This window comes from Pongo abelii, chromosome 10, assembly GCF_028885655.2.
Source record: "Pongo abelii isolate AG06213 chromosome 10, NHGRI_mPonAbe1-v2.0_pri, whole genome shotgun sequence".
In the NCBI taxonomy this organism is placed as follows: Eukaryota; Metazoa; Chordata; class Mammalia; order Primates; family Hominidae; genus Pongo; species Pongo abelii.
The window spans coordinates 66,885,253-66,911,914 of record NC_071995.2 but is presented as its reverse complement, the minus strand read 5'-3'; the positions used below and the strand labels follow the sequence as shown (position 1 = coordinate 66,911,914).

At 42.4% G+C, this 26,662-nt stretch overlaps 1 protein-coding gene across 2 annotated transcripts in view; it reads left to right on the top strand.

Annotated features, from left to right (window-relative positions):
• Positions 1 to 26,662, top strand: part of CPM (carboxypeptidase M) — an 80,116-nt gene that overhangs the window by 25,255 nt on the left and 28,199 nt on the right. The window contains 1 exon segment of one of the 2 annotated variants that reach the window (NM_001131187.1): positions 20,046 to 20,143. The exons of the other annotated variant lie outside the window; for it this stretch is intronic. Coding sequence (NP_001124659.1) covers positions 20,046 to 20,143 — 98 coding nt within the window. 2 annotated transcript variants of the gene reach the window in all.

Here is a 26,662-nt window from a genome sequence, read left to right as displayed (position 1 = left end):
CAGCAAGGCCAAGAAACAATGCCTGTAGCACAGATAACCCCTCAGAAACATGCTTATCTGACTTCCCCAGTGGTCACCAGTGTTCCCCAGGAGGATCTGAGACATGACCAGCTGTCTTTACTCTAAACACTTGCTATATAAAAGATTATTTCTGGTGGGTGAACATAGGGACTCACTTTCTGGAGCAGCCCAAGACATCGCTTCTATTTGTTAAGTCCCTATTAAATTTTTTCTCTGAAGAACTGGATTTATCAGCCTCTTTCTTAAGCCTCTTAGTTCCCTCTGCCTTTGTGGGTAGGTTTGCGTAGACCTACTCACCAAGAAACAAGGCTATATCTTACATGTTTCCATGATTTTTTTTAATGCACAAAAATGTAGAAGCACTATATAAAATACCTACAATAAGATTTCTGTTGGCCAGGTACGGTGGCTCATGCTTGGAATCCTAGCATTTTGGGAGGGTGGGGCGAGTGGATCACTTGAACCCAGGAGTTCAAGACCAGCCTGGGCAACATAGCAAGACCCTGTCTTTACAAAAAGTACAAAAATTAGCTGGGTATGGTGGTATGTGCCTGTAGTCCCAGCTACTCAGGAGGCTGATGTGGGAGGATTCTTTGAGCCCAGGAGGTGGAGGCAGTGGTGAGCTGAGATCACACCACTGCACTGTAGTCTGGGTGACAGAGTGAAACCCTGTTTAAAAAAAGAGAGAGAGAGAGAAAAAAAGATTTCTCTGAATCCTTCTCAAGCGTATCATGAGAGATGTTTTAAAATGTTTCTATATTTTGGCCGGGTGTGGTAGTTCACGCCTGTAATCCTAGCACTTTGGGAGGCTGAGGCGGGTGGATCACCTGAGGTCAGGAGTTCGAGACCATCCTGGCCAACATGGTGAAACCCCCATCTCTACTAAAAATACAAAAATTAGCCAGGCGTGGTGGTGCATGCCTGTAATTCCAGCTACTCGGGAGGCTGAGGCAGGAGAATCACTTGAATCCGGGAGGTGGAGGTTGCAGTGAGCCGAGATCACACCATTGCACTCCAGCATGAGCGACAAGAATGAAACTCCATCCCAAAAAACAAACACCACTTTTCTGTATTTTAATGCACAGTTTAAAAATGCCAGGCCTGGCTCTATTCTACTTAGGTTTATGTTCATTAGATAGGAGTCATTCATGTATGACTGAATCACTATGAGCATCCTCCCCTCTCTCTTCTTCCCTTTCCATCTACATGCCAGCCTGTGGTTCAGACTGCCTTCTGCTTTCTCACTGGGCCTCTGTTGTGTGATCTTGTGCCCACCTCCCTGTATGTTAAATGGAGAGAGTGGCTTGAACAGTACCCTTATGGTTGGTCTTCAAGAGCTCATCTAATTCTGAATGGTAGTTGGGCATGTCTGAAGGTATTAGCAATTCTGTTGCTCAGCATTGCTGATGTATTGAGCAATGTGAAAACTTTGGCGAATCTTGTTGCCATCTTCCCCTAAGAATCTGCCTCATCCTGAAGCCCAACCATTTGACTCTGTGGTAAAATGAAGTAACTTGAGTAAGGTCCGTGTCTACCAATTTCTTAATCTCAATTGAGGTAAATAGATGCACATTGTCAGAAAGGACTGGCCACTATGTACTGCAAATGATGGACACAGAGTTGTGATTGTCCTGCAGACTTGAGATGAGCTAGGGATACATCGATCCATTATGAGACGGTATCTGTCATAGTCAAGAGTGTCTCTGGAATGACTTCTTATAATTATTTGGACTTTCTACCAAGGTTTCTGCGTCACAGCCTATGGAAAAGTAGACTCCTTTCAAGAGACCTGACTTGCCAAGCATAGTGTTTCACACCTGTAATCCCAGTGCTTTGAGGGGCCAAGGCGGTGGGATCACTTGAAACCAGGAGTTTAGGACCAGCCTGGGCAACAGAGTGAGACCCCATCTCTACAAAACGTTAGCCAGGTATAGTGGCGCATGCCTGTGGTCCCAGCTACATGGGAGGGCAAGGTGGGAGGATCACCTGAGCCCAGGAGTTCCACGCTGCAGTGAGCCATGTTCACACCACTGCATTCCAGCCTGAGCAACAGAGCAAGACCCAGTCGAAAGAAAGAAAGAAAGAATGAGAGAAAGGGAGGGAGGGAGGGAGGGACGGAGGGACGGACGGAGGGAAGGAGACACAGAGGGTGGGAGGCCTGACTTGTATGTTTATGTGCATGAGATCAGTTCTAGGCCTCTGAATATGGCACCTGGCCCACTCTTTCTTGAGAATAGTTTGCCAGTGAGCAATGTGCCTCGTGTCCTTTGTGAAACTGGCAGAGTATAAGTTATTAATTTAAAATCTACAAACTAAGATCAAGATAAGATGTGCTTTAATGAATGGGTAAACTCAAATGGCTTATTAACAGCTTCATTTCCTCATGCTGCTTCTGAAATGGGCATTTCTCAACTTACATTTTAAGGTAGGAGCTGATCTGAGATGCAAGTTAATTATACAGTTTGTCGAAGCTAAAGAGTTGGGCTTGGGAGATTTTCTGACCTAAAAATGTTCAGTGGCGGTGCCCATGTGATCTTGGGCCTACTCTGACAGACAGTTTGGAGCCTTAACATTCAATGTTGGTCCTTTGGATATATTGAACATAAACTACAGTTTACGGGTATGAGAGGGCATTATTGACTGAGACGTCAATAGCTCCAAAGGGGGAAAATAAGAGAAAGATGGCTTTATTAAAGCTACTGTCTTCAGCTCAGGAAAAAACATGTGATTAGCCAACTGTAAATGCACAGCTTGAGAAATTTAGCAACTCCCAAAATAGGTTCAAGTTTCTTTGTGAGAATGTGGGCCTACTTGCAGGTAACATTGACTTTATTAACAACGTTTGTTAATAATAACATTCTAGGCAGTTAATGTCTCAAAGCTCTTATAGATACAAAAGAAAATAAACTTACAACTTCCAGAAAGCATCTTCTCATCGATGAGTCTAAATAAAGCTCATCTATTGGAGAGGCAACTTGTTAGTAGTGACTTTTTGTCACTTTTGTAGGGTGGGGAAAGGGACACGGGAGATGAAGCTCTTACTTTATTTTGGGAGTGAGATGTCTCAAGTTCTTTATTCTAAAAAAGGTAAACATCAATTGCCTCTGAGGTAGTAATAGAAGAAGGTCTGTTTTACTTTGGAGAAACATTAACCTTAGAGTAAAACAAACAAAAACACAGTTCAAAGCCCAGGCTGTCTGAGCCCATCTCATCATTTGTAAAATAAGGATAATAATACCTGCCTTACTTATCTCATGGTGTTTCTGTTGAGGATGAAATGATAAAGCACTTTGGAAATTATGTAAAATATCAGTATTTTAAGCAGGTATGATTTCCCGAAATCTTTGTTTTTCCTCTGATTCCATGATTATGACACCACTTAAATATGCCACCCTTCTGCTATCCTAATACCCCAAATCTCAGTGAAACACTGGAAAATCCAAAACCAATAGAGATTTCTAAAGCAGATCCCCTTATTATGCCCCTCAATTAGTGATCATTGTTAATGGGTCTGCTCAGAGCATCATTGCCAAGTGCTTTGATAAGCTAAAGAAATCTGTTGATAATTTCTTGAGGCATGGTATTTCAGTGTGTGGAATACTTGGGTACTAGTTCTTGGGAGTTTTTTAAAGTAAAATACTTATATTTGTATTGACTTTTGCAACAGCAGGTACAGCAAATTTCACATGGTGCCTTGCTACAGAAATTAATTAGTACCCACTCATAGTTTAAATTATGTAGAATGATAGTATGCTCATATTCTTCTTGGCTATCTTAAAAATGAATAGAAACAAAAAGGTAAACAAATCTCATATTTACCTCTCCTTGGAAAGAGGTTGCGTGATTGTCATGTAGCTTCTCATTTATCAAGTATGTGTTATGATTTTGTTAAAGGATAAATTGAAAGGATTCTTAAAGCACCAAAGGTTTGGTCCTGCATTGATGCATATTAAGTAAAGTAGAGCTCCTCAGTTGGCATTCTCAGGCTGGGTGACACACAGGTGCCTCTTTCTGATACTCTCCTTCCCAGCCCCTGTGCCGTCCCCTCCCCTCTCCCCTTCCCTCTCCTCTCTCCCCTTCTTCTCCTGTAATACTTCTGCTACTTGCTCTGTTCTACCCAGAGACTGAAGGGGAGTGGCGATCTAATTGAGACTGAATAAGTCCGAACATTTATATTCCTTCCCCTTCACTCCATCCAAAGTCCAATCCTGAGGAAGACATGAAAGTTATGATTAAACTTGCCCAACACCCAAACTTGACTGACTGCTGGACTCTTGGCCTTTGCTAGATTAATGACTGAGTGATCAGAAGTCTCAATGATCCCATAAATCGTATGATTTTAAACTATTTTTGTAGCTTTTGCTAGTTGTAATAAAAATTTTAAAATGATTTTCTTTTCCAAATGGAGAGGTTTAATAAAGCTAATGTGCTTGACCAGGTTTTGGAGAGTTTACATACTAATTTCTTAACCCCTTTCTAATATGGTTAGTACAGCTCTGTATTTTCATCAGAGAGAAGGCAGCCTGTGAATTCCTCACCTTGGGGCTTCCATTCTCCCTCCAGGTGGCTTCACCTTTCCGGTGAACAACCTGACCTCTCTGGCTCCTAAATCCCACCCTTACAAGCCGCAGGAGCCGGTGCATGGGGGCATAGTTTCTTACCTTTACCTTTTTCAAACCTTTCCCTCCTCACCAGGTTTTTTTTAGGACTTTATTTTCTTAGAGCAGTTTTAGAGCAAATTTGCTGTACCTACTGTGCAAAGTCAATACAAATATAAATATTTACTTAAAACCCAAGAACCAGTACCCAAAAGCAAAATTATCTAAAGCAAAATTGAGAGGAAGGTACAGAGATTTCCCACATACCCCTTGTCCCTATCCCCACACGCGCATAGCCTCTCCCATGATCAATATCCTCCACCAGAGTGGTACATTTGTTACAACTAATAAACCTACACTGAAGTAGGGGTTTGGACAAATGTATAATGACATGTATCTACCATTGTAGTATCATACAGAGGAGTTTCACTGCCCTAAATACCCTATGTGCCATCTTTCCATCCCTCCCTCCTCACTAGCCTTTGGCAACCACTGATCTTTTTATTGTCTCCATAATTTCGCCTGTTCCAAAATGTCATATGCTTGGACTCATATAGTATAGCCTTTTCAGATTGGCTTCTTTCACTTAGTAATATGCATTTAAGTTTCCTCCATGTATCTTCATGGCTTGATAGATCATTTCTTTTCAACAGTGACTCGTATTCCTTTGTCTGAGTGTACCACAGTTTATTTATCCCGTCACCTACTGAAGGACCTCTTGGTTCCTTTCAAGTTTTGGCAATGATAAATAAAAATGTAAATAGCTGTATAGTTTTTATATGGACATAAGTTTTCAGTTTATTTTGTTACATAACAAGGAGCTTGTTTGCTGGATCATATGGCAAGAGTAGGTTTAGTTTTGTAAGACACTTGCAAACTGCTTTCCAAATTGGCCGTTTTGCATTCCCACCAGCAATGAACGAGAGTTCCTGTTGCTCCACATCCTTGCCAGTATTTGGTGTTGTCAGTATTCTGAATTTTTGCCATTGTAATAGGAATGCATTGATATCTCATTGTTGTTTTAATTTGCCTTTCCCTGATGACATATGATGTGACATATGATGACATCTTTTCATATGCTTATTTGCCCTCTGTTTATCTTCTTTGGTGAAATGCCTGCTGTTTCCATCTTTTGTCCATTTTTTAATTGGGTTGTTTATTTTCTTATTGTTGGGTTTTCAGAGTTCTTTCTGTATTTTGGATAACTCTTTCATCAGACATGTCTTTTGCAAACATTTTCTCCAAGTCTGTGGCTTACCTTTTCATTCTCTTGATCCCTCCAGCTTTGTATTTAGAAAATTTTCAGTCCTACAGAAAAAAAATACAAAAATAGTAAAATAAGCACTCACACATTATTCATATACATCCACCAGTTATTAATATTTTGCCACATTTGCTTTATCTCTCTCATGAGCTCCATCTGTTGATTTTACTGAACCATTAGAAGTGATAAATGGCATGTCACATCATTCCAAAAAACACCAATATGCATCTCCTAAGCATGACTTCTTCCTGCCTAATCATGACACATCATTATTAAACTAAAAATAATAATAACTCAATAATATCGAACAACATACTGCATTTTTAAAGTTTTCCAGTAGTTCCCAGAATCAAATCAAGCAAGGCTCACCCATCGTCTACAGTCTCACAATCTAGGACAGTTCCCCTGCCTTTTTTTGGCATTGACCGATTCATATTGAACCAATTTTATGTCATTGGTTAATTCCTAATGAACCGTTTCCTTGTCTACAAGTTCTTGGCTTGCCCTCTTACAGTGATGAGTTGGAGTCTCTCCATGACAGCACCAGACTGGAAATTCTTAACATGCTTCCAGTCTCATTAACATTGAGATAGTCAAAATCTACACGATGTCCTCAATAATTTTGGGAACAGGCCATGTAAGAAAATGTTGTGAAAGATGTGTTTATGGTTAATGATTCAACACAGTTAACAGAGGTGACTTGGCTTTCTGCCCTGCCCTCATGGCAACATGCAGCTTCCCAGTTCAGCACTGTTCTCTGCTGTTAGGGCCTGGAATTCTGAAGGAGATTCAGTCCTTGGAGTTGAAAAGGTAATTTACCTGATGCTTGGTGGTGTGAATGTTTGTGACAGTTTTGTGCTAATACATTTTGAAGGACATGTTCTCTCAAAATAGCCCCTTCTACTTTCTGAATCCACACTCCAGTTTTCTTTTTAACTTCAGTGAATGTTGGTCTATTTGACCTGATGTGCAGATCTTCTGGCACGTATATTTCTGCTGTCTCTTGGCATAACAAGTTGGCAGTCTATCCTTATGTTATGTACACCGTTTATATTGAAAATTTGTCTTTAATTGGTCTGATACTACATCATCTGCTAGGGCCAGTAGTTTGTCATCAGCCAATTTGTACACCTGAGGCCCTCAAACAAACACGTGCTTACAATGTTTCTGGCACTATTTTTAAAGCTTGTAAGAATTAAATGAGATAGCACAACAACCCCATGAGGGTAAGTACCGTTAATCCCATAATATGGATGAGGAAACTGATTCATTTAGAGGGATTAAGCAATTTGCCCAATACCACATGGCTAGTAAGTGACAGAGCTGGGTTTTAGCCCTGACACTTTGTTTCTGGAACCTGCACATTTCATCATTATGTCAGATGCCCTGAAGAGGATACTGTATATCATCTCATCTCACATGCTGTGTTCAGGCAGATGACGTGCTGCTCAAATGCTGGTTTTGATGTCTTTGCTAAACTACTGATCTATTTTTGAGATTTAAATCTCAAGACAGTGATACTAGTGAGAAGTAGTCCACCTTTGTTAATCCACCAAATGTCCCGGTTAGGGAACCTAATTTTGGTAACTTCAAGGCCTCTCCTGCTATTGGGAGCTAAGCATCCTTCACTCTGGACTCTCACTTGCTTCACTTTAGAATGAGAGCTTTTTAGGGTAAAACTCAGGAAGTAGGATGACTGAAAGAAAAGCCTTTCTTCTCCACAGTAGCTTATGGGGAAACCAGTAAATTATTTGCCGTTATTCCTTGCCACTAAAGGATGAGTTCTTATGGTAGCAATAAATAGACAATAGGACTGTGCAGACCTCCAACAAACTGTCTTTTCTGGGGTCAAAAGGGATCTGAATTAACCTCTTCTTAAATTACAGCTCTGTGACACCTGCAGGCACTCATAACAAATAAGAACGCCAGGCCAGGCACAGTGGCTCATGCCCGTAATCCTAACATATTGGGAGGCTGAGGTGGGTGGATTGCTTGAGCTCAGGATTTCAAGACCAGCCTAGACAGCATGGCAAAACCCCATCTCTACAAAAAAAAAAAAAATACACAAATTAGCCAGGTATAGTGGTCCATGCTTGTAGTCCCAGCTACTCAGGAGGCTGAGGTGGCTGACTTGAGCCCTGGGACGTCAAGGCTATAGTGAGCCATGATTGCACCACTGCATTCCTGCCTGGCTGACAGAGTGAGACCAATAGGGCAGGAAGAAACAAAACCTCAACACTGAACCAGAATATCCATGACATACTGTAAAAAGAGAAACCTCAAATGGACAATAACTAGTTGTAATGATCGTGCTTTTTTTTTTTTTTTTTTTTTTTTTGAAACGGAGTCTTGCCCTGTCACCCAGACTGGAGTGCAATGGCACAATCTCCACTCACTGCAACCTCTGCCTCCTGGGTTCAAGCGATTCTCCTGCCCCAGCCTCCTGAGTAGCTGGGATTACAGGCACACACCACCACACCCGGCTAATTTTTTGTATCTTTAGTAGAGATGAGGTTTCACCATATTGGCCAGGCTGCTCTTGAACTCCTGACCTCGTGATCTGCCCACCTTGGCCAAGAAATACCTTTAAGTATTCATTTGTACTTTAAGATAATGCTCAATCTCGCTCTTATTACAGCTGAATTGCCCTTCAAAAAGATGATCTGATTATGTTTGACCTCTTCCCCAAGGGACCGAAAAGGGAAGTTCTCAGCTTTTTATAGTATGAGGTCCCTAGAGGTTTTCACTTTGGGGATTTAAAAACAAGTTTCCTGTAGCTATATGAAGGAAAAAAAAAATCCTAGAGGGGAACATGGAAGAATTATAATGATTGGGGCATGATAATTATGTCCAGTTTTTAAAACTCCATTCTTAAAAATGTCTTATAATTTACAGGTTAAAAATTTAAATGTTTAGAGGAAGGAGGACAGGTTTATGAGCCTCTGACCTGGGAATGGAGTGGGAGGAATACAGAAGGTGGGGTTGCAAGAGGAGAAAGGCAGAGGAATTTCCTACCGTCTTCCTGTTTTTTGTTGATGGTTAGTGATTAATGAGACAAGCTGTTCTGTTTCTCTGGGAGTCTTGACTGTCTTGAAGAAAAAAAAGAAAATTTATTGCAACCCAATGCAGCTTCAGATTTTTCCTCTATTTTTTTTTCAATTAAAAAAGTAACTGTCCCTAATTTAGGAACTGAAATTCCCAAACCTCTCCATTCACCTATTCGGGAAGAAATGAAATGGAACCTAACATCTACATTTCTTGGGTATAATATCAAAACTTTAATACTATGAGGATGAACGTGTAAGCAAATGCAACTCTATCTCCCCATAATGTTGGAAGAATATAACTTGAAACCAGACATTTGGTTTGGATCTTGGCACTTTCTTGCATGGAAATATTCCAAGAAGGTCCATTGACTCTTGATTTAAATCTAGAAAATTGGGTTCTTTCCAGAGCCCACCCAAGATGGCACCTTATAGACTAGCCACGGACTTTTCCATCAATACTGGAAAACAGTTTCATCTAATCCCTGGACTAGAGGTGACTCGGACTCCAAGTGAACTTCCTCAGGTTTGTTTGTTAATTTATCCAATCATCCATTCACTCAGCAAACATTTATCAATCATTTGCTATGTATATGCCAGACACTACACTAGATTTTGCAAGCACAGAGATACAAAATCCCTTGCTTGCAGGAAAACCTTTGGTTTCAATAGGTGATAGGAGAGGGGTTGCAGGGGTACTATCTATGAAAGTTCAAAGGAAACATCTAACTTAGGGTGGTAGGGGATGGGGCTGAGCAGAAGGATCAGGAAGGTGTTGGATGGCAGGAAGCTTTTAGCGGAGCCTTGAAAAGACAAGGGGAGGTTGGCCGCTTTGATGGGGTGGGCTAAGGACTATCCGTGCAGAAGAAAGAGCAGGTATTAAAGGTGTCAAGGCAGGGAGTTACCTCCTTTGGGAACTACACATAATGAAGAATGGCTAGGGCCTGGTGTATGGGATTGGGGTGGGAAACCCAAGGCAGGAAGAAGACAGATCCCAAGAGGTCTGGTGTGCATGCTGAGGGGATCAGGTGCCATCTCAATGCCATGGGAAGTCATTGAAGGAAAAGCAGTTAGAGCCATGGGATCCAGTTCACATTTGATCAATTACCCAAACAAAGGAAAGTTTACTCAACGACATGTTTTCATTTGGACTTCATTTTGTCAAAGCATGAAAGTGATGTCAGAAATAAAAATGAGTGTCTTCATGGCATACCACCACACCCAGCTAATTTTTGTACTTTTTGCAGAGAACTCCTGACCTCAAATGATCCACCTGCCTCGGCCTCCCAAAGTGCTGGGATTACAGGCATGAGCCACCGTGTCTGGCCTAAAACACATTTTCTAAGCTTTCTTTACTTATGGGCCACCTCCACAAAATTTTATGGTTCTGGGAACCCCTATCTGAAAAAGCACAGGTATCAGCAGTAAGTATAATGAACATTGACTAGAGGGAAGTCATTTTGGTTTGGGTTGGTTATGGAAGCAGTGTCATATGAAAAGGGCTGCACTGTACTGCAGAAATAGAAGACCCACAAATTGCTATGGCTTATAACAGAAAAATAAAGATTTAGATGTCATATGTCCGTTATTGAACAGTTGTGACTCTGCTCCCTGTCACCTTCCCTCCAGGACCGAAGCTGACAGAGCACCCTCTATCCAATCATTGCCTATCTTATGTCAGAGGGAAAGGAGATGGCAAATCATGCATCAGCCCTTAAAGCTCTGCCCAGAAGTGGTACATATCATCTCTGCCCACATTTCACTGGCCAGAGCAGGTCACATGATATGCCTGAATTCATCAGGGCACCAGATGTTGGGCAACCAATAATACAACCCACCACCGAGGTCTTTACTAAGAAGATGACCTGGGCCTTAGGGAATGGCCATGATTTACCTGGTAGACACAGCAGGGGAGCAAAAGGAAAATATGACAATATTTTTGTGAAATCAAGACTTGGCCACATGAAACATTTTTTTTTTTTTGAGACTGAGTCTCGCTCTGTCACCCAGGCTGGAGTGCAGCGGTGCGATCTCAGCTCACTGCAACCTCCACTTCCCAGGTTCAAGCGATTCTCATGCCTCAGCCTCCCAAGTAGCTGGGATTACACGCACCACCATGCTCAGCTAATTTTTGTATTTTTAGTGGTGACAGAGTTTCACCGTGTTAGCCAGGCTGGTCTCGAACTCCTGACCACAAGTGATCTGCCCTCCTCAGTCTTCCAAAGTGCTGGGATTACAGGCATGAGCCACCACACCTGGCCGTGACACCCTTAGAAAACTAACTTCAAGGCAGAATGCTTCGCAGTGACAAATCTTAGGATGCCACTCTAAAGAAATATTCTGAAGAGAGAAAAACCCAGGTGAGTCAGAGCAGCCTGGGGAAACTTCTTAGAACCAGGATTCTGTGGAACTCAGAGGATTTTAAAAGGCAGAAAATCCAATGAAGCCATTTTAAGCTAAAACAACGTAAATAAGGTGGGGCTGTGCCTAGGGTACTAGGGTGCAGAAAGGAACCCGCCTCCTGTGGGCGCATTTGTGTTAGCAGGTAGTGGGAAATTCGGGTGGAGGGCAGGTGATGGAGGATCCTGAACGCCCAGGGGAAGAATCTGGATGTTATGTGCTAGTATTTATCAAGAAAAAGCAGTCCTGGAGATACACCAATAATTTTTGAAATGTTACAGTAGATACTAATTGAAACCTACTGTGCGCCAGGCACTGTTAGGTTAGCAGTGAACAAAACCAGCAACCTAAACAAAATGGTGAACACACCAGGCAGTGCCCTTGTGGGTTACATTTTGGTGAGACAGATGGTATATAGATAAACAAATATACAATCTCAAAGAGTGAAAAAGTTATGAAGAAAGATGACACAAGATTAGAGAGTGACTAGGGTGTATATGGTGGCAGTGGTGGTGGTGGTACAGCCAAGGGGTGGGGTGGAGGACAAGACAGCTGTGAAGACTGGTGAGCATGAGGTAGTCCCTGGTAACAACCAGCGCTCCACACCCTACCCTCAGAGTGCCATTCCAGGGTTAGCATACTCCACTGAGTAAAGCTGTCTTCCTTGTCCAGGCGATCAGTTAGAAGAGCCAGGAATGCTGGGCCCAAAGAGGTGGGCCAGAGAGAAAAGTGCAGGGGACATGGTTCCCAGATCCATGCAGAACCCCTGGGGACCACTGAGTCCCACAACCTCAACAAGGCCCAGGGTTATACTCACACAGCAGGTGGCCTCATTTTAGACCCCACACCAGAATCTGTGCAACGGGAAATTCCAGTGCAGCAGAAGTTGGAGTCAAATGCCTATTTCTCGTTCCGTTTTGGGATGCCTAAACAGGGAAGCCTCCTGTGTTCCTCTCACTCCCATATTAAACTGAACTGCAAAACTCATGGCTCTAAGTAGATTTTAGAATTGACCTAGGCAGAAGAAATAGCCCAGCCCCTTCATTACTTCAGAGCAGAATAGAGCACTTACTCTTATCACAGCAGCACAAGACCCCTGGGACACCTGACTCCCTGAGACCCTTCCTTGACAGGTTCCCCTGTCCATAAACAAAGTCAGGAATTCCCAGCCCACTACACAGAATATGACAGTTAAGCTTCATTGGGATCCTGTGGCTGACCTGGGGCAGGCTAGAGGGCATCACATCTGTACGGGCTCTCAGCTTTGCAAGTTCAGAAACAGACTGGGTGTTCATGTGGACTGGCCCAAACCTGAAACTCTACAGAAACCGCAGTGCATGCCAGGTGGTTTGCCATGAAAAAAGGTGTGTGTCCCAGAGACAGGGTGTGTATGGTGCAAATGGATTTTGTCCATGTCTTTCCTTCCCTTGCCAGTCCAGCCACCCTGCTTTCTTTCTTTCTTTTTTTTTTTTTTTTGTCAGTTTTTTTTTTTTTTTAAATTTAAGTTCTGGGATACATTGCAGAACATGCAAGTTTGTTACATAGGTATACATGTGCCATGGTGGTTTGCTGCACCTTATCAACTTGCCATCTAGGTTTTAAGCCCCGCATGCATTAGGTATTTGTCCTAATGCTCTCCCTCCCCTTGCCCCCAACCCTCCAACAGGCCCCTGTGTGTGATGTTCCCCTCCCTGTGTCCATGTGTTCTCATTGTTGAACTCCCACTTATGAGTGAGAACATGCCTACCCTACTTTCTTTTCGGTTTGTTTCTTCGTTTGTTTGTTTTGAAACGAGTTTTGCTTTTGTTGCCCAGGCTGAAGTGCAGTGGTGCAACCTCTGCCTCCTGGGTTCAAGGGATTCTCCAGCCTCAGCCTCCCGAGTAGCTGGGATTACAGGCATGTACCACCACGTCCAGCCAATTTTGTATTTTTAGTAGAGACAGGGTTTCGCCATGTTAGGCAGGCTGGTCTCAAACTCCCAACCTCAGGTGATCTGCCCGCCTCAGCCTCCCAAAGTGCTGGGATTACAGGTGTGAGCCACCACGCCCGGCCTACCTACCCTACTTTCTTAGCCTATTTGCTGACTAGCATTCAAACTGAGTACAGGGAGAACATCTAGCAGCCTGATCCCAGAAGTGCAGCTACTCCACATTCCACAGCTCTGGCGCAAAGTGACTAAGGCTCATCTGTAGTCCTTAAATGGGGAGCAATTTGGGATGTACCAGCTAATCAAACAAAACCAAGGCAGCAAACAATAGTCGTCACTTCTCAAACCATCCTCATTGTGCCCCTCGACTCCCTCCTTCCATTTCCAGTTCTCCCCAGAGGGGAGACAGACAATAACCTCAACAACAGAAGCCAGTACACAGCAAGCTTGCTTCACACGTTCATGTTTCTTTTGTTTTTCTTTGATGTTTTCCATTTTCCATCTCTGAGGTGATTAGTAGTACAGCATAGTGGTTAAGAGCAGAGCAGGGACTCCATGGATAGGCTACCCAGTCTTATCCTTTGTTACAGTGGTTCTTAAGCTTTCAGGTGACTGGGAATCAGCTGGAGAGCTTATTAAAACATAGATTTCCAGCCACGTGAAGTGGCTCACGCCTGTAATCCCAGCACTTTGGGAGGCTGAGGCGGGCAGATCACTTGAGGTCAGGAGTTCGAGACCAGCCTGGCCAACATGGCTAAACCCCATCTCTACTAAAAATACAAACATGAGTTGGCCGTGGTGGCGCACATCTGTAGTCCCAGCTACTCTGGAGACTGAGGCATGACAGTCGTTTGAACCCAGGAAGTGGAGGCTGCAGTGAGCCGCGATTACTCTAATGCACTCCAGCCTGGGGGACAAAGCAACAAAGCGAGACTCTGCCTCAAAAAAAAAACCAAAAAAACAAAACAACACAGATTACTGCTCCCCAACCCCAGAGTTTCTCATTCAGCACATTCAGGATGGAACACAAGGATGTGCAGTTCTAACCAGTTCCCAGGTGATACTGATACTCTTGGTACCGTGACCACACTTTGAGAACCTCTGCCTTATGAAGTTCCCAAAGACGGTTGACTTGTGTGTGAAAGGATAACCCTATACCTACCACTTGTGGCTGTTAGGGTTAAATGAGTGAATATACATAAAATGCTTTGAGCTGTGAATAATAAAATGCAAGCATAGCTAGTCTGGAAACTTCGCCCATGCCTTTTGTCTCTGTTTTGTTTGTTAACCTCCATTTGTTTAGTTTGTAATAAACCACTTAGTCAGGTACCTCTTCCTCTCCTTCAAATACAGAGGGCGTGTGAACTTTGGAGACTGAGTGTTTAAACTGACCTAAATAATATGTGATTTTCAACTCTTCTGTGGATTCACTCATTATTTAATGTGGGCTTTGCGTGCCGTATGTGATAAACTTCTTGTGTGTGGGGTATAGTGGGAATGTGCATACATGAAATTGATGTCAGATCTTTGGATCGTTGTTAGGGAAAATAAAAGGAACTCACACTACAGTGCAGCCTTGCCAATAGGGCTGTTATTCCCACTTACGTGGAAGAAACTGAAACTCAGTTCATTGAGGAAACTCTCTCAAGCTTGGACTTAGGTCAGAGGTGACTTGTAAGGATACACAGAGAAACATGCAAGCCTGGGAAACCAGCTGATCTATTACTCTGTGTACCAGAACTTTATGTATCAGACCAAACACACAACAAGCCTCACGAAAAACTGGAATGTGCTTCACATCACTGCAGCTTTGTCCCAGTGACTGGGCCACCCAAGGTCTCTGCTTCTCCCTAGGCATATCCCATTGAGACTTCCACATAGAGATAGTCTGATGGAGTTGTGACATTAACACCCAATGTGGAATGTCCCAGTGGGGTAGCCTCGGATTCAGTTGTCTTGTTCTGTAATCAGTCATAGCCAGGAAGAAAGCCCAGTCTTGCTCTAGGAGCAAACTGTAGCAACATGATGCTGAAAGAACTACCTGGGGACTTTTTCCCCAGAGTGGGGTTGGCTTTGGCCTGTCTAGTACTTTCAGGGACATTGAGGCAGCCTTAGATCCTCAGAAGAGCACAGATTTTTGGAATCAGACAGACTTGGATTTGAACCCTGTTTCTGCCACTTAAGTTTCCTCAACTATACATTGTGGCTATCACACACCTCACAGGTGTTGTGAAGATCATATAACATAAAGTGCTTAGCAGAGTGCCTGGCACATAGTATCTGCACTTAATGAATGATAGGGTTTGGTTTTTTTTTTTTAATTAAAAAAACTGGAAAGATGGAAAGGTGAAAATAATTACTCAGCTTTATCATCCTATCATTTAGCCTCTTATCCCTGACAATGTGCCATTTTCAATCCTGTAGGGATGCATTCATTATTATTAATTTTTTAAGAGACAGGTCTCGTGTGTCCCAGGCTGGAGTGCAGTGGCACAATCATAATTCACTGTAACCTTGAACTCCTGGGATCAAGGGATCCTTGCACCTCAGTCTCCTGAGTGTAAGGTTCTTGTATTGGTTGGAACCCTGAGAGCGCGCCAACAGACAACACGAGGCGGTGTGGAGCAACATGCTGTTTTGATGAGCACCTGGGTGCAGGCAGGCTGAGGCCTAAAATGGCATCAGCCCCAAGTGAGGACAGGGCAGAGGTTTTATAGTCTCCTGTAAACAGGAAGTGTCCTAGTCTGACGTAACTGCTATGTTGTACCCAGATGGCCTGTTTCTCGATCTTCAGGGGTACATGTCTTCGTCCAGGGTAGGTGTCTTCCTGCCAGCTCTCTTCTGCTTCTGCTATCTTGCTGACACACGCTGCTGACGCAAGTGGCCTTGCGCCTTGGGACTGGGCCTGAGAAGGGAGGAGTTATTCATCTCCTTAAGCTTTCAGGCCCCGGGGAGAATCTTACACCGTGTAGCTAGGATTACAGACACATGCCACCACACCCAGCTAATTTTTAAAGTTTTTGTAGAGATGCCATCACACTGTGTTGCCCAGGCTGGTCTCAAACTCCTGGCCTCAAGTGATCCTCCCATCTCAGACTCCCAAAGTGCTGGGATTACAGGCATGAGCCACCACACCTGGCCTCATCCATTATTTAATTTAAGGCTTTATATGCTACAAAGCTATAGGTTTTTAATAGAAAGTCTGTTTTACATGGTTGTAATTATATAATTTTGCATTCTTTTTCCACACTATAAAATATTTTAATGTTATAAATTCTGTACATAATTTTAGTGAACATGCTATAATTTACATAAAATTACTTATCACTGGACACCTAACAATAGAGAATTGATTGAATAAATGGTAGTGCATTCATATAATAAAATATTAATCAGCCATTTAAAAAGGTGGATTAGAAGTATATTTCTTAACATATAAACATGTTCACGATTATATGTAAAATGAAATGAGTGTACCTAAATATCAACTACCTCTCAAGTCTGTCTGGACATTTTCCTACTACAGTCTTAGCAACATTCAAACTTTAATGAGCCTCCCAATCACCAAAGGAACTTGTTAAATGCCAGTTTCACACTTTACCCCAAGAGTTTGATTGAGACTGGGGCTCAGGAATTGGCACTTTTACAAGGATCCCAGGTGCCTCTGATGTGGGAAAGACACCTCACCTATTTCTGCCTGTTGAAGCTGTACTTAATTTTCCAAGCTTCTCCTTCTACTTTCTCCTGAATTCCTGTAGTATTTTGTAGCACTTGTCTGCTTTCTTGTCTTAGAGATCTTAGCGAACGCTTCTAAATTGTGAAACTTTTCCTGATCCTCCAAACAAACCTAGTTGTGCACCCATGTCACAGCCCCAGAATTTGTGTTAAACCCTGTGTGAGTTGCTGAATATAGATACTGAAATCTCTGGAATCCAAACTTCATTTACTTTGTGGTGGAGAGAGAGTGGCTGAGTACTTCAGAACTCTTTAGAACACCTGTTATAGCAGGAACTTTTGGGAATAAAGGTGGTCTTTCTAACCTTGATTTAAAACAAAAACAAAAACAAAACCTTGTTTAGATTAGTTTTACTTACCCTGACAGTCAGGTTGTGAAAAGTAAATAGTTTGTCCTTTGTGCATTTGCTCTGGTCTAGGCCAGAGATAGCCAGTAAGTTGGAGAGGGCAGTTAAAACCCTTCAAGAGGCTTGTCATTCCAAAGAATAGTTTTCTTCAGGTCTGTTGGTTGGTTTTCATTCTCAGACTGTGTCACTGAGGTTGTTCAAGGGAAGATTCTTATCTTGCAGTTCACTTAGGGGCCACTTGTGCTAAAATTGAGATTGAGTTACTCATCAAAGTACTTCTTCACTTAGATTTTTATCAGTGTGATTTCCCTCCTTCTTTAAATAATATTGGATATCCATATCAAGTCAGGTTATGTCATCTTACATTATCTTTTATGTAATAGGCCAGCTTGCAGATGCATAGTTATAAATAACTATTGATAAATATTATATTGAGATGACACTGAAATTTTTTCCTTGCTTGTAAGAGAACTAGATCATATTCTGTATAATTAGTTAACACAAAAGAATTCCTCAGAAACAAACTTTAAAAGCCAGGTATAACAGCTCACTCATGAAAAGTCCCTTGTTTCATATGAAAATGGTAACTTTGTAGAAGTAAAGCTCCAGACAACAAAGAATTGACAGGGTTGGGGAATGGAAGGTTAATGAAATTGGTTAATCAAATGCTTCTGATGGGGAATCACCACATGTAGTGTACTTGTCCACATGGCAAACTCGGAATCACTCTTCAGAACCTTGAGTAGAGGCATCATCTGTAAAACCCTGCATCTGTAAGGCTTTTCATCAGCCCCCTCCTTGGAAAAAATTTCTTTTTAAATTCTGTGCCCACAACAGTACACTACACACACATCTATGATATGTCACACTCTAGTGTATGCTTGTGTGTTACTGTTATCCGATAGATCAGAAATTCATTGGGCATAGAGCATGTGGCTTATTTGTGCAATCTGATCCAGGTTCAGTGCCTGGTTATAGTAGTATTCATTAAATAGATGTATGAATAAGAATACTGCACTGAACAGGGGACATAAATCATATAAACTGCATTTTGTGGGTGTTTTCTGAGAACTCCTGCAGTTAAATTTAAAGCATCACCTTATGACAAATTTCCATAAAATATTGTTATAATAAATTATGAATAAATGTTGAAAATAACAAGCCCAGTATCTGCTGTTCCCTGAGTCCCTGATGGCAATTGCATGCTCCCCAGTCTGTGGGACTCCTGATTTAAAGAGCTAGATCTGAAATTCTGCAGAAACCTGCTCAACATTTGCCCATTGGTTGCTGTGAAATTCCTCTCCTGGGCTCTTAAATTCCACAGAGGCTTAATTATTCCAGATATTTAAACTTTGTACATACATGACGGGTGTCAAACATGCCCACATCTCTAAGGTAAACTGTATTAAAAGTGCCAGACAATTTTAAAATTGAAAGGGACTTCGTCATTTTTACTGGTTAGGAAACCAAGCCTCTTAAGAGAGAAGCAGTTTTTGTTAGTGGCAGGAGCACTAGAATTGAAGTCAAATAGACCAGAGTTCAGTTCTTGGCTCAGGGGCTCAAATCACAGCCTCTGACTGGCGGTGTGATCATAAGCCCTTTACTTAATATTTTTGAAGATCAGTTTTTTCATTTGTAAAGTTTGGTTAATAATCCGTCTCAGTGGGTCATGACAAGGGATTACTTGAGATTACCTGAGCCAAAGCAGCACACATAATATCTGCACAAAGCAAATCCTCAGTGAGCTTTCGTCTCTGCCCTTTCTTGCCCAGATCACACAGAGCTAAGACTTAGACGCTTTCTTTGGGTTGTGGTTCCCAGTTCACCTGACAGGATTCACACATATCAAGGATGCTCCCAAGGGGCTGTGTCACATCAGCATTTAAATACAGAATTCAGGATCTCCTGCTTTAAAAACAATCTCCCTTCTGAGTTACTTTTTTTTAATTTTATTTATTCATTTATTTATTTTTGAGACGGAGTCTCGCTCTGTCGCCCAGGCTGGAGTGCAGTGGCACGATCTTGGCTCACTGCAAGCTCTGCCTCCCGGTTTCATGCCATTCTCTTGCCTCAGCCTCCCGAGTAGCTGGGACTACAGGTGCCCGCCACCACGCCCGGCTAATTTTTTGTATATTTAGTAGAGACAGGGTTTCACTGTGTTAGCCAGGATGGTCTCGATCTCCTGACCTCGTGATCTGCCCGCCTTGGCCTCCCAGAGTGCTGGGATTACAGGCGTGAGCCACCGTGCCTGGCCCTGAGTTACTTTTATTGCTGTTGTTTTTTTTCTTTCCTTGTACTGCGAGTTATGACACCCTCCCAGTCAACCATCAATTATAATTTAACTTTATATAATTGTGTGAATTAGAAGATCCTAGGAGGCTCCAGGATCTCAGAGGCTCCAGGATCTCAGAGTAAAGTATATACACATTTTAGAAGAGTAAGATCTACATCGCCTAATAAGTCTTCAGCTTTTAAAAATCACATTCTAAAATAATAAGTGAAATATTTGTGCTGAATTGAAAGGGTTTCCATAAATTCTGGCAGTGAACGATGAGTGTTTTAAGCCCGGAGATGTTAGTCAAACTTAAGTCACCGTGAAACAGGCGATCAAGTGGGGGAAGCAGCATCCTGTTTCCTAGTCTCACCAGAGTTCATTTGTCATTTTAAGAGACAACTTACTTTTCCATCTTTTCTTCTTTTCCTGTAAAGGTAGAAACCTGTGGGTTCTTGTTGTGGGGCGGTTTCCAAAGGAACACAGAATTGGGATTCCAGAGTTCAAATACGTGGCAAATATGCATGGAGATGAGGTACGTATGTGGCTTGAATTTCTGAAATGTCACCAGAGAAGCTTCCCCTAGGGTCTCTTGAGCCCTGTATAAATGCTACCGAGGAAGCTTGGAGAAGTCTCCAGCATGCATTGTAGCAAAGAAGCAAGGCCCAGAGAGGTCTTCCTGTGAGACCTGTGGGAAGTTAAGGAATCAGGGTCCAACAACCACCACAGCTGTATGGTTGTGTACCCGGCACCCTGTCAGAGTAGCTGGAGCTTGTTTTGTGTTTGGGGCCGGAAGAACAACAGTTCCCCAGCCCTGAACTTCTGCCAGCCAATCCCTGCATCTCCTTTCTGGGTTGAGTTTTCCCACCTCCTGGTCAGGATGAAGGTGACCCAGCAAAGGAGCTGTATTGTATCCGAACCCACAACCATCAGAAACTCCCAAATAGCTACCCAAATTCCTGAGATCTGGCTTTTCAAATGCTTTTGTTACTCTCTCTTAAATCTAATACTCAGTGTCTTCAGTGCTCCAGTTTAGACAGTCACACTTATGATTCTCTCCTACTCACCATTCAACAAACACTTGACTGGGTGCAGTGGCTCACACCTATAATCCCAGCAATTTGGGAGGCCAAGGCAGGTAGACCACTTGAGGTCAGTAGTTCAAGACCAGCCTGGCCAACATGGTGAAACCTTGTCTCTACTAAAAATACAAAAAATTAGCCAGGTGTGGTGGCGCGTACCTGTAATCTCAGCTAGTCGGGAGACTGAGGCAGGAGAATTGCTTGAACACAGGAGGTGGAGGCTGCAGTGAGCCAAGATCATGCCACTGCTCTCCAGCCTAGGCGACAGAGTGAGACTCCATCTAAAAAAAAAAACAAAACACAATTTTAAATTCCTTAATAATACCTTGCCTCTTTTCCAACTTAGCAGAGATAAACTCTCCTTTTATTTTTAGGTTCTACAAAATACCATTTACCACTGTTACCTACCCAGCCATTCTTGCCAGGCAGTTGAAGATGTTCACCTCTGTTTCTCACCTTGCTTCCTCAGAATATTTTGAGACCATGACAACTGAAATATTTTCTGTTTACCAGGACTCTATAAAACTGAGCAATCAAAGAGTCCTCATCCATCACAGTAAGGAAACTTTGCACAGGAATATGGGTATTACCCTGTAAAACATAACTTATAACTTTAGGGACTTTCTCATTTACATGCATATTCCAGTAAGTACTACCTGCTGACTTGTTAACACACTTCTGGATTTGCAATAGTACAGGTGGCATGCTCTAATCAGTGCTGAGCTTCCTGATCTGGCTTAAGCCCTCCCCAAACTCTACAGGAACTGGATCTACCCTTCATGGTACACTCTGCCTGCCCTTGCCGGACATGCTGCCCAACCTGTCCTGCTGAGAGAGGATACTTCTTGCAGCTGCAGCTAAGATGCAAGCACCTGCCCCTAGCAAAGGAAAAGTCTTTGAACCCGATTTTGGGGTGGGTGCAAGTTTAGTCCATCTGTGACTTTTTGAGCATCACGGGTGGTTTCTTTAAAAAAGACTACATTGCAAGGAGTCTGACCAAAGTTAGTTTTAATAAAACAACTGTTCGTTATAGACAGCAGCTCAGAATGCCTTTTCCTTTTGCTATCTTGTCTATTGATCAAGGTCCCTTGATCAAGTTCCCTCAGAATGCTTTTTTTTTTTTTTTTTGCGATGGAGTTTCACTCTTGTCTCCCAGGCTGGAGTGCAATGGCATGATCTCGGCTCACTGCAACCTCCGCCTACAAGGTTCAAGCAATTCTCCTGCCTCCGCCTCCTAAGTAGTTGGGACTACAGGCGTGCACCGCTATGCCCAGCTAATTTTTTTTGTTTGTTTTTTTGTTTGTTTTTTTTTAGTAGAGATGGGGGTTTCACCATTTTGGCCAAGCTAGTCTTGAACCCCTGACCTCAGGTGATCCGCCTACCTCAGCCTCCCAAAGTGCTGGGATTACAGGTGTGAGCCACCGCGCCTGACTCAGAATGCATTTGTAACAAGAGACATATGGCATTCATTGTCTTTAGTAGTTTATTTATTGCTAGCATTTCAGAGGTTCTAGCCATCTACTCAGAAATTAGTCCTCAGAACTGAAACTCCCAAAGATAAGCAAGAGTCCTTTCCGTCACCTACCCCCAAATTTATTTATTCTTTCCATGCACTTTCCTAAATTTCTGGCATCTTGCTGTCTGGGTAGTTGGTGTATCGTTCAAATCAGGGCTCGCTAGTGCACTCTGATTCTTTGAGAAATGCTGAGGGCTGAGACTAGGCAGCGGGGAAAAGTCCCAGTGTATTTTGGGGTGGGAATCTGAAGCACTTTTACCCCCTTATGTGACCCAGCTCGTGGCAATGTCTGGGGGCTCTATGGGGCTAGTAAGATTTATTATTCTGAATTTGAGACCTTATCTATTCTGCCCTCCCCATGCCGCTAGGAGCTGAAGAAAGTGATGGCTTAACATTGGAGCAGAGAAGTCCTTCTGAATACAGGATCTAACAACCCCCTTTTTCCTCCCATAGATCTTTTGAAATTGAAAGCATTTTTAAGAAGCAATGGAGCTAACATTTTAGGGCAGTGATTCTTAACCTTTTTTGGATGTATTCCTTGTTATTCTGTTATAAATTTGACCTGACTTCAGGGTCTGTGGATTACCTAGGAGTTTACGGACCTTAGGTGGAGAATCCCAGCAGGGAACACATACACACTGAGTGGCAGGGTGGACAGAATTGGCCACACTATTTTTAAAATGGGACCCCACCCCCACTGTGTGTGTGTGTGTGTGTGTGTGTTTCCACACTTAATACTATGGCTAGATGACAGGAGCATCAGGGGCATCAGGGAGACTCAGCTCTGCTGATTACACCTGCCATTTTCCCCCATGTATTTTTATTTTACTTATTTATGCCTTGTTTTAGAATTGGGTCTTTTTTTAAATTAGAAATTGTCTGGTGGCCAAAAAGCATATGAAAAAGTGTCTAACAACACTAATCATCAGAGAAATGCAAATCAAAAACCACAATGAGATATCATCTCATACCAGTCAGAATGGCTATTAATAAAAAGTCAAAAAATAACAGATGCTGATGAAGCTGCAGAGAAAAGGGATCACTTATACTGCTAGTGAGAATGTAAATTAGTTCATCCACTGTGGAAAGCAGTGTGGCGATTTCTCAAAGAACTTGAAACAGAACTACGATTCAACCCAGCAATCCCAATATATACCCAAAGGAATATAAATTGTTCTGCCATAAAGACACATTCACACATATGTTCACTGCAGCGCTATTCACAATAGCAAAGACATAGGGTTAGTCTAGATACCCATCAATGGTAGACTGGATAAAGAAAATGTGGTACATATACGTCATGGAATACTATGCAGCCATAAAAAAAGAACAAGATCATGCACTTTTCACCTTATCCTAAGCAAACTAAACAGAATATCACACACCGCATGTTCTGACTTATAAGTGGGAACTAAACATTGAATACACATGGGCACAAAGAAGGGAACAATAGATACCAGTGTCTACTTGAGGATGGAGGGTGGGAGGATGGTGAGGATAAAAAACCTACCTGTTAGATACTATGCTTATTACCTGGGTGATGAAATAATCCATACACCAAATCCCCACAACACACAATTTACCTATAGAACCAATCTGCACTTGTACCCCTGAAACTAAAATAAATGTTAAAAGCAAGACAAAACAACAACAACAAAAAAAACAGCAGGCCGGGCATGGTGGCTCATGCCTGTAATCCCAGCATTTTGGGAGGCTGAGGTGGGTGGATCACCTGAGTTTAGGAGTTCAAGACCAGCCTGGCCAACATGGTGAAACCCCGTCTCTACTAAAAATACAAAAAATTAGCTGGGTGCAGTGGTGGGCGCCTGTAATCCCAGCTACTTGGGAGGCTAAGGCAGGAGAATCACTTGAACCCAGAAGGCAGAGGTTGCAGTGAGCCAAGATCACGCCACTGCACTCCAGCCTGGGCGACAGAGTGAGAATGTCTCAAAAAAAAAAAAAAAAAAAGAAAAAAATTATTAAAAAATCAACATATGTTCATATTAGAAAAAGTATAAACAAAACATTATATACTGACCTTCCCAAAATTAGTGCTCTTAATTTCTTATTTGTTTTTCCAGATATTTGTGTGTGCATGTACTTTTACCAAAAGAGACTATGCTATTTGCAACACTTTTAAGTAAATACTAGCTACCTTTTTGTACCAATAAATCTTTATCCTATCTTTATCTTATCCCCCACTTTCTAGTTTCTCCAGTTGTCCTCAAATATCTCTAAAATTACCCAAATCAGGATCCAGTCCTGGCCCATGCATCACATTTAGTGGATATGTTGGATCTATTGGATCTCATTTAATCCAGTATCTTTTTATTATGATACTAGGCTTGATAAAGGGCCCAATCAGTTGTCTGCCCTGTAGAATGCCACATATTCTGGATTTTTGGTTTGCTTCTTTATAGTATCATTGCAGTTGTACCTCTAGTCCCTGTCTTTACTTCAAACTGGAAATTAAATCTAAACGTTTGTTGAATTTAATGTGGCTAATACACATCTTACGAGTTGTGACGATAGGTTCATTTGATTGATGCTGAGGGTTCAGGCTAATTCACCTGGCTACACTCAGGAATGCCAAAAGCAAACTTTGGGTAGCAAAATCAACTTAAAATGGCCCATTTTCAGCCAAGTATTGTTACGAAATAAGTAAAGTTAAACTCACTCCTCATTTTGCATGAATTTCACATATTCTCTTATTCTTGCAAAGGTCATTGTTCTACTAGGATCATGGCTCATACTGTAGATATTTTTCTTGTCTTCAGTGACCTTCCATTGTCTCACATGCTTTCTATGGCACAGGCTCACTATGCCACATTAATCAGGCTGGCAAGTTGCCTCCTCAAACAGTGCTTTACAAGAAAATAATAACAATAGCTAACATTTATGGAGCACAGATGACAATAAGTGCTTTTTAGGCCTCGCTTCTTTGGATCACCTCTGCAGAAGGCATGTTTATTAGTCCCATGTACCATGAAGGGGGCCCAGGTTTGTGCTTGGTCACCAGCTGTGGGAACCCAGAGCCTGAACACTAAGCCTTGCCCAGCTGTGGATCCACTCCTTTACTCTCTCTTCTCTGTTTTTAAAATGTTCTGTTTTATGGTTTTCGTTATTAAGTATAGATCTATGATCTATCTCAAATTAATTTCACTTGGTTGGATACTAAGTTGTTCCAGCACCATTTGGTGAGAGGATTTGGGCTTGCTGTTATGTAAAAGAGCAGCAAGCTCTTAGAGGGCAACACTGGAATAAGTATCTTCCAGTCACCTACCTGTCCCTTTCTTTCCCCTACTCTTTACTTCTCTCTCCTTGACTGCTGGGGAGCTAACAGACAAAGCACTCGTGGTGAGCCTTTGTCACCAATGTTTATTCATTTTTTGGAGCAGGATGGGAGAAACATTTCTGGGGTTCTTTCTCATTTTAATAAGACTAGTAGGTGTTTTTCTGGTTCATCCAGGCACACACATTATTTGCACACATATTGACATGTTGGATTGAAGCCTCAATTCTAGGTTTAATTTACGCAAGCTCCTAATTGGCATCACTTGGCATACCTACAGTTGAATCTTTTTTTTTTTTTTAATTGGAAGGGTTGATGCCAGTGCAGGCTGAATGGGGTTCTTTGCCATTCCCATATGCTACAGATATTCAGATTGCCTGGGAACAGGATCCTTGTCTCCTCACCTTCCCCCATCACCTCATTCTGCTCCTGGCTTGCTGTGTAGTAGACTATAACCAATACTCTAAAATCAGAGCTGTACTGAAAACTGGGACCATGCCCTGAAACCAGGAGCATCTAACATCCTCAGCCTAAATGTGGATGCAGAAGAGAAGCCTGGGAAAATCTTCCCCAGCCCTCCCTATTCTTTGTTTTGTGCTTGTCTTCTATCCCATGTTTTTCAAATTTTGCAGAAAAAATACTTTTCTTGGGTAATCTCTAGGTTGGTAAGACATCTTTAATTCCTGCCTAATGGAAATATTAAAGCAAGGCATGACTGTGTGCTTAAAGAATTGGGTGCCTAGGCCAGGCATGGTGGCTCATACTTATAATCCCATCACTTTGGGAGGTCAAGATGGGGAGATTGCTTGAGGCTAGGAGTTCAAGACTAGCCTGGGAAACATAGTAAGACCTTGTCTCTAAAAAAAAATTTAAAAATTAACCAGGTGGGATGGTGCATACCTGTGGTCCCAGCTACTCAGGAGGCTGAGGTGGAAGGATTGCTTGAGCCTGGGAAGTCGAGGCCGCAGTAAGCCATGATCACACCACTGTACTTCAGCCTGGGTGACACAGCAAGACCCTGTCCTAAAAAAAGAATTGAGTGCCTAGAGTTTTAAGCCAACCCTAGTAACATTAAGCAAAGTATCATAGATCAGAGCCTGGGTTCAAACCCAGGTTTCCTTGACCTCAGGGCCAATGGTCTTAAATACTGTACTGTAGGAGTAA